Source organism: Oryzias melastigma, linkage group LG17, assembly GCF_002922805.2.
Source record: "Oryzias melastigma strain HK-1 linkage group LG17, ASM292280v2, whole genome shotgun sequence".
Taxonomy (NCBI): Eukaryota; Metazoa; Chordata; class Actinopteri; order Beloniformes; family Adrianichthyidae; genus Oryzias; species Oryzias melastigma.
This window is the reverse complement of record NC_050528.1, coordinates 16,924,517-16,939,417: the sequence shown is the minus strand read 5'-3', so window position 1 is coordinate 16,939,417 and position 14,901 is coordinate 16,924,517. Positions and strand designations below refer to the sequence as shown.

Sequence of the window (14,901 nt, the reverse complement as noted above, 5' to 3'; positions counted from 1 at the left end):
AACTTCTTAAAATAATAATGAATAATAAAAGGCAAGAAATGATCTGGAGGGCCGGATGTGGCCCCCGGGCCTTGACTTTGACACGTGGATTAGAATATTGTCAGCTCCTCTCCTCTTCTCTTTTCTGATGAGTCTCTAAAAGAAGCAGGCATGCTGGATGTTGGGATGACTTGTTTGTGTACTCACTGACGGGGTGTTTGGGAAATACAATTATAATAGAGAGAAGGAGGTCTAAGCTGTGAGAGGATCCCAGCAGATCCTGCTGAAGCCACATTTCTGCCTGTGGAATTAAGGATGCATGTGAATCTTGTAAATACAGCGGTCATCGTCCAAAATGGAATGAGATGTTTGTTAATCGTGTGGAGAGCAAACATGTGAGGTTGGTTTTCTTGGCTCCTTGTTACCCGGTGCAGGCCCAGACGCCAACATCATTTACTTCTCACATTCTTGGCCCCTGTGGAACATTGTGAAGAGCCTCTGAGCTGTTTACTGGCTGCTGCCCGGCAAACAAATGTGACTCAGCCCAGACCACAAAAAATCTCACTGCCAGATGGTGAAGGCTTCCTTTCATCTTCCTGAGCGACAGATTGAGCTGAGGGCTTGGAAAGGTTCATCTTTAAAAAGTGGGATCTCACAGTTCAAAATACAGAATTAACAGGGTTTATAGAAGGCACAGATTTTATTTTTGTGACATCAATTCTATGAAAAAGGTTTACTGTCAACACTTATGTAATTTCATTTCAAAACCTATTTTCTTTAGTTGTTAAAGAGTTTTGTTCTTACTGTTTTACCTAACACAGGGGCCAGCAACCTTTTAACAGTAAAAGAGCCATTTGGGCTTGTTTTCTACTGATCAAAACCGACAAGGAGCAACATAGTTTTACTTAAGCCTTTAAAAAAGTTGGATTTGCTTTCATGACCTTCTTTCTTATAAAATAATAAATATGAATTATGTCTATTTTTTGGCACAAACAAAAGCAAAAATTTAAGAACCTAGCATTTCTAAAAATATGTTTTTTTTTTTACATTTGACAGAAGCTCAAATAACTTATTTTCAAAATAAAAGCTGCTCTGTGCCAAACTGTATCATCTCGGTGCAGCTAGTAACCAATGTTGTGCAGCATAAGATAATATGAGCTTTTAACTAATAAAAGATCAAACTTTTTACCAAAGTTTTGCTTTACATATAAAATCTGTCCATTCTGGAGGTAGAGTTGATCAAACAAGACGTCTTCAGGTCAACAGGATGTAAAAACCTACATAGTTTATCATCTATGTGAACCTCAGACATCAGTTTATACATGTAACTAATCTAAATTAAATAAATGCTAATTAAGTTATCCTTACTTTTAAAAAATGCTAATTTATTTTTCTTTTATTTATTTATTTTTGTTCCTTTTTTCTTCTTTGTCCTCAGCAGTCTTACACTGCTGGGTTTTGTTATTTTAGTTTGTGGTTGGTAGTCTTAGTTTACAGGCTTTGTTTATTTGTTTTGTTTTGGTAGTTTTGGTTAAGCAGCCATTAGCAGTAGCTGCTGACTCAGATGGTCGACATGGCTGGGTCAGCAGTCTCCATGACTTATTTTATGTTTCTCAAGGAGCCACCATGGAGAGATAAAAGAGAACATGTGGATCTGGAGCCACAGGTTGCAGACCTCTGATCTAAGCAAAGATTGAAGTTGGATTGATAAAACAGAAGTAACACCTTTGGTTCAAGCAGAACGTCTTAAAGCCATTTTCTGTCCCCAATTCAAGTTCATTGTCTGTTCTTCCCAGCAGCTCGGCTCCAAAATGCACCTTAGATGAACAAAATTATAATCATGACCAAACAGTTCATCATCTGATGTTACCATTAGCTCCAAGCCACGAAACCAGGCCTTCAGTTTTTGGGTTTGATCCTCTCTAAGACGGAGAGCTGTCTGTGAATGAACACAGCACTCCATCAATCAACAAAACTATGTCATCTGGAGAGGTTTTGTGTCATTCCTGTTGCACAGAGATGTGAAAATTAATAGGGTTGGGTATCGATAATAATTTCCAGAAATGATTCAATTTAATTCAAAAGAGTCTGGATCAATTCAAATCTGATTTTTTGATTATTTTGATCCTCTCAATTTAATTTTTAATTTTACCCGGTTTGCACATTTATAGATTTAGATGTATTAGTGAAATATTGAGATTGTTAATATCATCCAGTGTTACATGGATTCTCTAAAGTAGAAGTTCTAACAAAAATGTTCAGATCATTAACATTGTTAACATTGTTCTGCTTCTCCTGGAGGACGTTTCAGTTTGACCACTGGGTGGAGCTAGCGTTAAAGCAGTACACCTTATTCTAGAAGAAGAAGAAAGTATGAGTAAAAAACAGTTTTATAGACCACAAATTGTTACTTTAAAATATTTCCTTAAAAGAGTTTGCAAAATTTTTATCTTTGAGTTTATAAAGATGTTCATTTAGTCAGTAATGTGTGTTCAGGTCGACCGAGCGTTAGCTTTAGCCATCCTATGGGAAATTCCATTAAACGTTAGCATTAAGCTAGTGGACTTAGATTTATGTGCTAAATCGATTTATATTTTATGAATCATTTATTGTTCTAGTAAGCTTACATTGATAGTTGACATTATCAACCATCCCCCAAAAACTAACAATTCAGAGACGGCCCAAATCCATGGCTTTGAGTGCTGCTTAAAATCTGGAACAGCATCATAAAGAAACACATCCTAATCCTTGTGCTTTATCATGGGGTCCGGATGACCCCGCCTTACATTGACGTGGTATCCATCCCATGACGAATGTGGATGAAGGTGGACAGGATTTCATGTCTGCCACGGACACCAGTGAAAATCGGAAATCATTGGGGGGGAAAAAAGTTCAGTCCGCTCTTTTGTGGGGTCCAGATGACCCCACTTTTACTGCCAACATACCTAGGATAGCACAAGGGTTAACAGGACAAAGCAGGGTTTTGAGATGGATTGCACCTGATGCTGACTTTATGCCAAACAAATTAGTTAATAAATGTAATCTGTGGGAAAATGGGCCAAAGATGTCTTGGGAGACAATTATAAATAAATGTGTGATGTCTTTTCAGGAATTAAAGGACTTTTATGAGCTGGATTTCCATAGATACCTCCAACTGTGACACTATATTGGAGAAAGAACGGATTGAGATACATCCTGGCCAGGACTGATTAAAACTAGGCTGGAAGTCATGGATAGCCCCAAAAGTCATTTCCAAAATAGATAAAGTTCTGGAGGATTTGAAATAGGACAGCAGAGTTTATAAAAAAAAAAACAATGGGAAAGGGATGAAAACATTAAGATTTAACAGGGGAATGGAAAGAAATAAAAGTAACATCAATGGGAAAACTACAAACTCAATGTTGTGGAGGAGTACAGGTGGAAGAATATCATAAGATATTTTTAAACCCTGCAGAAAGAAAACATGGAGTTACAAACTTTTGGAGACTTTGGATGAAAATAGACCACTTACACATATTCTGGGGGTGTCCACTGAAAAATCAATACTGGACTGGATTAGATCAGCCACAAACGATTATTTTAATAGTCAAGTAATCGAGTCATGCGCAAAGTGGATGTAAAGCACACATCTTAGCCATCTTTAAACTAACTAAAAATAAAGACAATTAATTGAGAGTTTATTAAACTTTTAATGAATCGTGCAGCTTCTGTCCTTTATTAGTTTTATGGTATTAAAACAAGATTAAATAAATGAGGTTTGCATCTGAATCAAGGAAATATTTTTCACTAAAGATAAAGTTTTGTCTCACTGACTCAAATACAAAAAAGTGGATTTTTTGGTGCTGAATGTCCACAACTTTGTTCAGCTTTACTACACTCTGACTCAGAAAAATATGAAGTAATGACTAATTGTCTATTAAATTAGTCGTCGACTATTTTAATAGTTGATTAGTCGACTAACCGTGGCAGACCTAAACTACAGTTTTCTGAAAATCCAATAAAAAACACAAAATCGAAAATGAACAGTTCGTTAAACTGTATGTAAATATAAATTTTTGTCAGTTGTGTGTTTACTTAAAAGAAAAGTAGACATCCTGTGCTAGATCGGACTGGAATAAAGATTGAGAGCTGAACTACATTTGTGTAGATAAAGTGCTGCTCTGCCTCACTGACTGAATGCAGGCCGCTGTGACTCTTCTGCCCCTCAGAGCTCAGGAACACCAGCGCGTCTTTCCTCAGGTTGTTTGCCCCAGAGAAGAGCGTTGCCCTCATAGACCCTCCACACCAGCACCAAGCACCACTTGACCGGAATCCGGGAATAACACAGCTGTTGAAAAGGCTTAGTTTCCATGGCGATGGCCACTGGGCTGTAGGGGAATGTTTGCATGAATCGAGCTGACATTTGTGGGCTCTGGGCTCCGGCTTTGGGAGAAGCAGGAGGAGCATCAGAGATGATCTGCTGCCAGCTCTCATCTGCTTCTGCCTCTCCCCAGCTCAGGCCTCTGTTCATCTCTGTGTGTTCTGGAACCACAGCAGAGGTATTCTGTGTGGTTTGAAGGCACAATTTGTCCTAATGATTGAGTTTGGTTGTCTGATGTTTGATGAAGTTACATCTTTAGGTTTTTGAAGGTTGGTGCCACAGAGGAGAGCAGATCACACTGAGAACTGAATAATCCTATGAATCCTGCTGTCCTGACATCATTCAGACAACATGTTTTAAGGGCATGAATCAAACAGCCTCACCGCAGTATTTATTAATAAGTCCTGATGTGGGATTGAGCGTTCCTCCTGTCATGAAGTGAACTGACGCCGGTCTAATGAGAAGTTCTTCTTTCAGCAGGACCCCATCTACTTTGCTGGAATGCTAACAGGCGGTTGCTGCAGTCCACTGAAGACTGTGTTTGTTGAAGTGTGACGAGGACCTCTCACAGCTGCTGTTTCTTGCAGAGGAGGGCGCTATGGTCAACATTGAGGTGGGCCTGGCCTACAGAGATGACACTGTGAGTCCGTGGACAGAGATGGCTCGCTCCTTTGAACAGAGGAGACTGAACTGCAGCTTCACCACTGCCAAGGTAAGGAGGAGGATTCAGAGACAGTAGAGAACTGACTGTAGAAACAGGCCCTGTGTCAGGTCTGGTCTTGTCTTTTGTTTTTAAACAGGCTCATTGTGTTTTTATTTGCTCCACTTTTGGGGGAGAGACAGAAAATAAGCTTTAAAAGCAGGTTTTTGCTCCATAAATCTGACAAACGCTTGTTTACTTTATAATAGTCTTTGAAGACATGTCGGGACTCGCTCCCTTTTGTTTGCTGGAAAGTCTTCTTAATCAAAGGAGCGAGAACAAAGAAAGCTGTCCTCCTTCAAAGCTGCTCAACATGCAGTAGGAGTATGTATCTTTCCCTCTCTCACGATTCGATAAGCATCTGGATACATGGTCCACAAATCAGTACATAAAGGATTCAACTAACATTTTGGTGATACGATACAGTCCGATTCTTCTACAAAAAATGCTAAAATCTCGATATTTCCTATTCATATGGCGTTTGAAACAAGAAATGACCAGAAAAGTGTGAATGCTTTTTGCTGAAAATAGTCGCTGAAGATGCTGAAGCTTTTTGCTGAAATTGGTGACGCAATTTACTTTAATAGCTGCAGGGATTTACTGAAAATGAAAAATCTTTTTGCAAAATGTTACATTTGCAAAAAGACTGGAAATTTTGTTAAAGAACCATGAAAAAGCGCTGAATTTGACCTAAATTTCTGAAAATTTGTTGTAGAATTAATTTTATAAAAATGTCTGGTATGTTTAAATAATGAGCTAAACTCCAAAGTAGCCCTAAAAAAACCTTAGTAGAGGAAAAATTAACCAAAAAGGTGGCTTGTTGCTTAAATCCTAGCTAAACTTCAAAATAGCAAAAAATTATTTAGTAAACTGAATTAGTCAAAAATGTTAGCATGTTGCTAAAATAGAAGCTAATCTCTATATTATCAAGAAAAACCACAGTAGATTGAAATTAGCCAAAAATGTTAGCATGTTGCTAAAATAATACCTAAACTCTAAATTAGCAAGAAAAACCACAGTAGATTCAAATTAGCCAAAAAAAGCAAGCTCGTTGCTTAAATACTAGCTAAACTCCAAAGCTGCCTAAAATTCCTCAGTAAACTAAACTAGTCAGAAACGTTAGCATGTTGCTAAAATAGAAGATAAACTCTAAGTTGGCCTATAAAAACCTAAATAGATAAAAAATTAGACAAAAACGTTAGTAAGTTACTAAGTTTAGTTAAGTTACTATGTTTGCATCGCATGTACATAAAAAGACAAAGAGGGTAGAAAAAACAAACCGCAGTTTACCTGAAAATTTCCGTCTTGATTGATTTAATACCTTTTAACCAACATAATCTTGTTCATATCTGTGGTTTACAAACAAAACTGCAGTTGCTCGATCAATTTTCAATCTCAGTTTTTTACATCCCTACTGCTGTTACTCCCACTGAGAATTTCTCTATGTTCAGTTATCTGTGTGCAGCTATCTTTCTTTTACATATGTAAGATGAGTTTCTGGAGAAAGTTTTCATCCATCTAAAATAAGGTTCTGTTAAAGTCGGATCACTGAATCATTTCCGTGTGTTACTGTGTGCTTCTGTGCAGACTGTTGAGAACGAGGGTCGTCATTATGAGTGTGACCTGCTGCCCTTCATGGAGTTGGGGAGTGTGGCCCACAAGTACTATCTTCTCAACATCCGCCTGCCCGTCAATGAGCGCAAGAAGATCAACGTGAAGATTGGAGAAATCAAGGATATCCGCCTGGTTGTAGGTGTTGCTTGTTGCTGAATTACAGTTTAAATGTTTCAGTGTCAGCAGTATAGCAGTCTTTATTGAAGCTGAAGATCTCTGCTCACTGCAAGCTGTTGACATGCTGGTGTTTTTGTCTTCATTAGAGCATCCATCAGAACGGAGGCTTCACCAAGGTTTGGTTTGCCATGAAGACGTTCCTCACTCCCAGCATCCTCATCATCATGATCTGGTACTGGAGACGCATCTCCCTCATGAGCAGACCTCCTGTTCTACTGGAGAAGTAAGGTTTCACTCTTCCTCAAGTCCCTCTCCAATCATCTTTTCATCAATAGTCAAAGTGTTCCCAGTGGTATTTTCACTATGATGATGCTGTTTTTAGGCAAAATCAGGACATGGTTTCTGCAGGTCATCCGAAATTCACCTCTGAGTTGTGGGTGGAACCGTTGGCGTGGAGGAACCGTGACCCCATTATGTTTTGAGAGACTTAATGAGGAAGGAACAGTTTTATTCAGTAAAAGCAGAACCATTCAGAGATTTAGCTTCACTGGCAGAGTAACGGCACAAAACGTCAAAGTTTGTCGTATTTAACACTTCAACAGAGAAGATGACAGAAGGCGCCTACATTTAAACAAAAGCTGAAGCAAAAACAGGCTATTCCCAAAATGATAAAACCTGGTAATTAGACCAGAAAGATGAATAACTGTAAAAAAAAAAAAAAAACTGCATTTTTTTGGTCCTGTGCTCATAGCTTTGTTCATCTTTACTACACTCTGACTCCATAGAATATAAAGTACCGACTTATCAATTATTTTAGAAGTCGATTGTCGGCTAATCGTGTCAGCCCTGGTGACGAGACACAGTAAATGTTTCCTCATGGTGGCGCAGCAGGAGGGTATCCTTTGTTTTAACTGCTGTGTGAAGGATAGCATCAGTCCTGCCTCCTGCCCATGTGGAACTCTCCTTCCGTCTGACCTGAAGGTCATGAGTGCATTTCATCCGTCTAAATGTCTTTTAGCCATCATTTTCCAGATGTCCTCAAAACATTCTCGATGAAGAAAACGTCACAATTGCTGTGGAAAACTTGAGGAATGTTGTCTGGGTAGAAAACCTGCTGCAACCACACGACACGCTGCACACAAGCATGGTGTAACATGCAGAGAGGACCCCCCCCACCCCCTTTTTCTCTGACTCCAGGCTCTCATTCCCACATGAGCAGCCGGCTTTCTGGAAGTGCGACTTGTACTCTATTTGTGGAGCGCAGATGATTTTTTCATGCTGTAAAAGCTTTAGCGGTCTCCTGTCATGTCAGGCCACAGAGGTGGTAAGATGAGGATTTCTCTCCTCCAGCCAGACTCTTCAGATGCACAATGTCAACTCAACACATCAGAAGGCAACAAATCATGGAAAATGAATGATTCTTGGTCTCCTGACAACAAACTTCTAGAGTTCTAGAAGGAGACATTTGTGTGACTTCACCTCTGACTGCCATGTTTTAGAACATTTTCCAGAATGAAATAGTTTATTACCTATTTGGATCCAGAAAAAGGTCATGTGATCAGTTGCACTTAAACCTTTCCCCTTGGAGTCTTTCAACGTTTCAACATATTTGTCATTTATTTTTCTTTCTTTTCTCCCCTCATGTTTGCTCACACGTATCAGTCTGAGTGTTGCTGCTTGTGTCCACACATTCCCTGCATACCATCCCAACAGTCTGTAACCTCTCAGCCAGCAGAGCTGAGCGAGAAAACCTTGACACTTCTTCAAAATGAGTGTGTGCTCGTCTTTTTAAAGGTCTGCAATTGTTCAGTCTAGTTTTCTTAGCAATCATCTTTTGTTGTTTGAGCGGCGTGCAGAAACTTGAAACGGGCTGTTGTTCCTCTGCACGTCTTCACCCGTATTATTTCATGTTCTAGTTAAAGAAGCCCCAGGAGCTCCTCCAGAATAGTTCAAACTGAGTTTTCCAAAAGAGTCAGGTTCCCTAACTTATTTAAGATGTGGGCTCTTCTCTTATGATGCTTGTTTGTGTTGTTACAGTGAGATTTCCTGAGATCTTGGGGTTCGGATCACCCCTCAGAAAACGTGTTTACCTAAATAAATGGTTTTAGGCACATTTTTAATATGTATTTCCTTTTTTAGATCACATTATTGTAAATTTGTAACAAAATATGAAACTCTAAATTCCAACTATGTATGAACTTTAAAACTAAAGATGATCATTTTCTTGGTTATATTACGTTTTGTTTGTCTGACCATGAGTTTGGACAAGTAATAATAATGTTTTCTGATGAGACACAATATAAAAATGCTAAAGGGTTCAGTTTACATAATCCTGGACTTTAGCTTTGAAATCTGCACAGAAATGTGAACATTTCAGCAGATTTAGTTTGAACTCTCCATTTCTGAAGAGAGAAGGCTCAAATATTCTTGTTTTTTTTTTCAGAGTGATCCTTGCTTTGGGCATCTCCATGACGTTTATCAATATTCCAGTGGAATGGTTCTCTATTGGCTTCAACTGGACCTGGATGCTGCTGTTTGGAGACATCCGACAGGGAATCTTCTACTCTATGCTGCTCTCCTTCTGGATCATTTTCTGTGGAGAACATCTCATGGTAAATCTTTCTTTGATAAAACAGTTTTTTTTAGAATCAAAGGGTTAAAACATCAAAACTGTAGAGCAGGAGTGTCCAAAGTCAGTCCACAAGGGCCGGCCTCCTGCCGGTATCTGCTGCTGATTACCTGGATCAGGTGTGTTTGGCCAATAAGGAGCTTCAATAGCAGGTTGATGTAGGACAAAGGCTTTGGAGGCCTGACTTTGGACACCCCTGCTGTAGAGCCTCAGGGCTTCAGCTTAGGTTTTATTATGGTGTGTGTGCGTGGGCAGGTAATGCTAGATATATAGCATATAATGCTGTCAGCTGAATATGGCCACTGAAGATCCTAGTGCTGATTGCTGAAGAGACTGATGACTAAAAAAGCTGAAGCTAAACGCTGAAGCTGATAGCCAGCTAAAACATTAGCTAAATGCCAAATTAGCCACATAAAAAATAATAAAATGTCTAATTTTGTCACAACAGCTAGCATAAGGCTAAAATATTAGCTAAACTCCAAATTAGCCTTTAAAACTGAAAAAAGCCTAAATTGTCCAAAACATCTAGCATGTAGCTGAACTATAAGCTAAATGCCAAATTATCTTAAAAAACTAATGAAATGTGTAATTTAGCCAGAACAGCTAAATTTAGCTAAATTTAGCTAGCGTAAGGCTAAAATATTGACAGACCTCTGTTCACACGCAAGTTAGCATCAGAATCTATCTGTAGTTGGAAGCGGAAATCATAACGTTAGCCAGTTGCGTAAGCGAAGATTTCCTAAACTTTAGGAGACCCTTTTAAACCCTTTTCAGCACTATCGGTTTTTACGCTTTTGTATGTGAATAAACGGTAACTGTTTTTTTCTCTGTTAATCAACTGATCGGAGACGTGAAATTTTGTCTCCGTGACAGAGAGTGTCCAAGAGAAAAAAAATGTCAAAAAGGGTTGATAAAAGAGGAGAAAAAAGGGAAAAAGGTAAAAAACTTTAATCGATATTTTTGTTGTGGCTGGCTCTGGGAGGGGGAGGGACTTCCGGCTATTAATTTTTGGGCGCCATATTTTTTTCTCTGTAGCCAGATTCTCTTGAAAATATTAGCTAAACTCCAAATTAGCCTAAAAAACTGAAAAAAAGCCTAATTTAGCCAAAGTAGCTGGCATGTACCTGAAATATTAGCTAACTCCAAATCAGCCAGAAAACTGAAAAAGAGCTTAAATTAGCTAAAACAGCTAGCACGTGGCTAAAATATTAGCTAAATTCCAAATTGGCCTAAAAAAACTGAAAAAAAGCCTAGTTTAGCCAAAGTAGCTAGAATAAGGCTAACGCTGTTTTTCTCCTTTAGAATCTTACGGAATTACGTTGATTGTGTTACCAATTAAAAAATAGACTAAATAAAAGAACATAAAGACTGGAGTTCCAGTGCTAAAGTGTCTCATTTGTATTTTGTCTGTTTTTCTCAGGACCAGACTGAGAGGAACCGCTTCTCAGTCTACTGGAAGCAGGTGGGACCCATCGTGTTCGGCTCCTTCTGCCTCTTCATCTTTGACATGTGTGAGAGGTGAGGGAGGAGTGGTGCAGTCTTGGTGTGATTCACTTGACCATCCGTACATACAACTGACACACACTCTTCTGTTTGTGTCAACAGAGGGGTCCAGCTGACGAACCCGTTCTACAGCATCTGGGCTTCTGATGTAGGAACTGAGCTGGCTGTATCCTTTCTGAACTGACGTTAGCAGCAGAGGAGGCTGCAGATGTCCCTGAACGCAGCGCTCTTCTCTTCATTTCCTCTGTCCTGGAGTGATAAAAACACCTGCAGGCAGAAGACCTGATGGGTTTCTTTGTTATAGTTTTATCTTTTCAGCAGCTGTCATTAAAGATGTTAATTTTTTCATTAACGATTCTTTGTAAATTGATAAAAAAAAAAAGATTAAAACTCGTCAACATATTCATCGTTGAAGAAATTTTTCAAAATTGATTTGTCGGCTTGAGCCTAAATTTAGAAATGATGAGCACATGACATTTCTTCATGCAGGATTGTTGTGAGTGTATGCGCACTTGTGATTATGTGTGTACACCTGTGATTGCGTGTGCGCGCCTGTGAGTGTGTGCCGGCGGCCTTGTGAGTGTGCGCTCCTGATAGTGTGCGCTGGTGCACCTGTAAGTGCACTGGCACGTTTGTGAGTGTGCGCACCTGTGATTTTGTGTGCGTGCCTGTAAATGTGTGTGCGGTCCTGTGAGTGTGTGCCCCTTTGATTGTGTGTACACCTGCGAGTGTATGCGCGTGAATGTGGCTGTGTGTGCACACCTGTGATTGTGTGCCCGCGCACTTGTGAGTGTGAGCGCTTGGGAGTGTGCGCATTTGTGATTGTGTATGCACGCCTGTAAATGTGTGTGTGCGCCTATGTTTGTGTGCTCTTGCCCTGTGAGTGTGCACTCCTGTTGGTGTGCGCTGGCGCACCTCTAAGTGTGCTGGCGCGCTTGACAGTGTGCACGCCTGTGAGTGAGTGCTAGCGCGCTTGTGAGATTGTGCGCGTTGTGTACTGGCTGTGTGTTCTGTCACTAATGCAGACATCACATAGTCTGATCTTCTTGACTGAGGCCTCTTGCTCCTGGTGGTTTCCCTGACTGGGACTTTTTCAGATGGCGTTCATCATTGTGGCCGGGATCTGCGCCTGCCTCTACTTCCTCTTCCTCTGTTTCATGGTTTATCAAGTCTTTCGAAACATCAGTGGTAAAAGAACGTCGCTGCCGGCCATGACGAAGGCCAGGCGGCTGCACTATGAGGTGGAACTTTTTGCCGTTTTCTAAACTGTTCAGCTGCATCGTCAAAGCACTGACTCCATTTCTATTTCATATTTTTTTAGGGCTTAATTTTCCGGTTTAAGTTTCTCATGTTGGTCACTCTGGCCTGTGCTGCCATGACGGTTATCTTCTTCATCATCAGCCAGGTGGCTCTTCATCCTTACTCGGTTTAACTCTTACCAGTTTAAAGGCTCAGAAATTGTAACAAAGAAACTGAACACGACTGTGTTGTGTGTGTTTGTCTGCAGGTGAATGAGGGTCACTGGCACTGGGGGGAGCACACCGTGCAGGTGAACAGCGCCTTCTTCACAGGCATCTACGGCATGTGGAACCTGTACGTCTTCGCCATCATGTTCCTCTACGCCCCGTCCCACAAACGCTATGGAGACGAGCAGTCAAGTGGTCAGTGCATTACCGGTAACTACACACCGCCACAACTTGACAGGAAGCTGGACTCTGTCACTTCTGAAAGCAAGCGTGTTCTTCATTCTGAGGTTTAACTCTTTAACACTGGAGCTCCTGTGTTTATGTTCTTTGATGTACTTTCATTTTTTTAATGGTTAACACAATAATTCCAGTAGATTTTGAAGGAGAAAAGTGGCATTAACGGTTGAAAAGTTGCAGTATGTTAATGATTTTGTGTTTAGGCGTCACCGATGACGCCTTAGGTGTTAAAGGGTTAAGGGAGGGTGGGGAGTGGGAAGCCCCCAAGTTCCCAGGGGAAAATGGGTCTCTTTGGCCAACAGGGTGATTCTAATGGACTCCAGGCGTCCTTCCAGAGAGAAGGAGGGGGCTTAGCAGAGTGAGGTAATGAAAACCATCCACCCCAGAAAAGAGTTTGAAGTTCTGGAAGCGTTCCATGAAGCGGAGCAAAACAGACGGGAAGCGTGAAAACAGCCTGTTTGAAATGAGGTTTTGAGCCTGTGGTCATTCGTCTGTCCTGTTTGGGCAGGTGACGGTGGGGCAAACAGCGGGGAGGACCTCCAGCTGACCACAACAATCACCCACGTGGACGGTCCCACCGAGATTTACAAGATGACCGGCAAAGAGGCGCAGGAGTGATTTCCTCCTCTGCCCGTCGCTCCCATGACGCCTGTGGAGTGAAACTGTCTTTTGTCCTCACCACCTGCATGCACCTCCTGCCCCTGCACTGCTGCACTGAAGCCTCAGCTGGTTTACATGTCACATAAAGTCTGTTATGTCTGGAAAGGTCACAACTCCACAGCTGCTGTCAGTCCTTCTCTCTTGTGAGTAACGTAGTTGTCAGAGTTTTTGTAAACTCTGCTGTGTTGGTTGATGTTGTGCAAAGTCTCGGATCACCAGATCTGATACTAAGAAGCTGCTTGTGAAGAGTTTCCCTGGGAAAGCTCCTGTGTTTGGTGGTAAAACGCTCATGTGGTGTTGTGTGCAGTGGTCTCCATGCTCCGTTTCCCAGAAGCTGTCCTTGGTTTTGAGTCCAATCTGAAAACAACAGACAGCTTTATTGTTTTATTGTCATTTTATTCAGGTTCTGAGGACTTATCAGACACACCTATCAAACGCTAGTGACGTACTGCTGTTCAGGTACCTGTCTGTCACGTCTTTATGTGCAGACCACATAACCACGGGGAACAGAACCTGTAAATTCTTCATGTTACAATGTACTGTAGATATCTATTTTTATTATAAGTGCTTACGTACACCTTAACAACATGTATCAAACTATCAAACCAAGTTGACTGTAACCTAGCAATATTTTTAGCTTTTTCTTTTTTTTTACTTTGTAAGGTAATTTAAATAAAAACTTTTACTTAGCGTGCTTGTGTGTTTACTTTAAGAAAGATCTGCTCCTCTATGAGCCAATTATTGAGAAGTAAAAAAACAAGAATTTAATTTCTATAGTGTTGGTGTTCTGCTTTCACAGAGGAGCTGAGGCCAGTTTGAGTAGATATTATAGCACCTCCATCAGGCCTGTGGAGCAACAACACATGTTAACATCAAATAAGTTTGTTCTGAACACCGGAAGCACGTTTTCACAGGTATTCATCAACCCGAGAGTGATTTACACCAGTGCAAAAGTATTTACTTGATCTTCAAATTGTGTCATTTTTCTGAGTGTCATGGGTCCCTGGGTAAAGTCTCACATGACCCAGGAATAGGTGGACCAAAGGCCAAGTCTCCAGTATAATTATTTGTTTTTTAGGATATTTTTTCTTCTTAAATGAACGATTAGATTTGGTCTACAAACATAAAACAAAAAAAGCAGAATTTGGTATTAATAAATGTCATTTTTTGAAAGTGCCCCCAGTTTTTGCTGGTTTGAAAAATGAAATATTAAAGACTACTTTAAAAGAATGTAAAATACCCAAAGCTCATGTCTTATTTGAATTTTTAGAACAAATTTCTGAAATGAGTAATAGACCTTAATTTGCACATTTATTTTTATGAGAAACTGAAGACTATATAGCAGGGGTGTTAAACTTAATCGCACACGGGACCAAAATCTAAAAACACACCTTAGGTCGCGGGCAGTACAGAATAAACATTAATTAAACACTAAAACTACATTTTTAAAACTTAAAAATTTTAACTTTTTAACACAACTATGAACAAAAACAGGCTAGAATGTTATTCCAGAAAAAATCAACTTAAACCTTAAATGCATTTCAATATTTTACTCTGCATAAAAATATTTTTTGTTAAAATTATACAAGTTAAAAATTAGGGCCAGATATCACCAGTCCATTAACAATAAAATAAA

General features: G+C 40.1%; 1 protein-coding gene across 2 annotated transcripts in view; it reads left to right on the top strand.

Moving 5' to 3' along the window:
* wls (Wnt ligand secretion mediator) overlaps positions 1-13,959 on the top strand; it is a 20,538-nt gene extending 6,579 nt beyond the window's left edge. The window contains exons 3-12 of one of the 2 annotated variants that reach the window (XM_024268932.2): positions 4,927-5,051; positions 6,627-6,788; positions 6,917-7,053; positions 9,214-9,382; positions 10,820-10,917; positions 11,005-11,068; positions 12,000-12,143; positions 12,224-12,307; positions 12,410-12,563; positions 13,114-13,959. In XM_024268932.2, coding sequence (XP_024124700.1) covers positions 4,927-5,051; positions 6,627-6,788; positions 6,917-7,053; positions 9,214-9,382; positions 10,820-10,917; positions 11,005-11,068; positions 12,000-12,143; positions 12,224-12,307; positions 12,410-12,563; positions 13,114-13,223 — 1,247 coding nt within the window. In that variant the 3' untranslated portion in view covers positions 13,224-13,959. Of the gene's footprint in view, positions 1-4,926; positions 5,052-6,626; positions 6,789-6,916; positions 7,054-9,213; positions 9,383-10,819; positions 10,918-11,004; positions 11,069-11,999; positions 12,144-12,223; positions 12,308-12,409; positions 12,579-13,113 lie in introns of both variants that reach the window. The other variant, XM_024268931.2, reaches the window with a different exon arrangement.
* Positions 13,960-14,901: the final 942 nt, after the last annotated feature.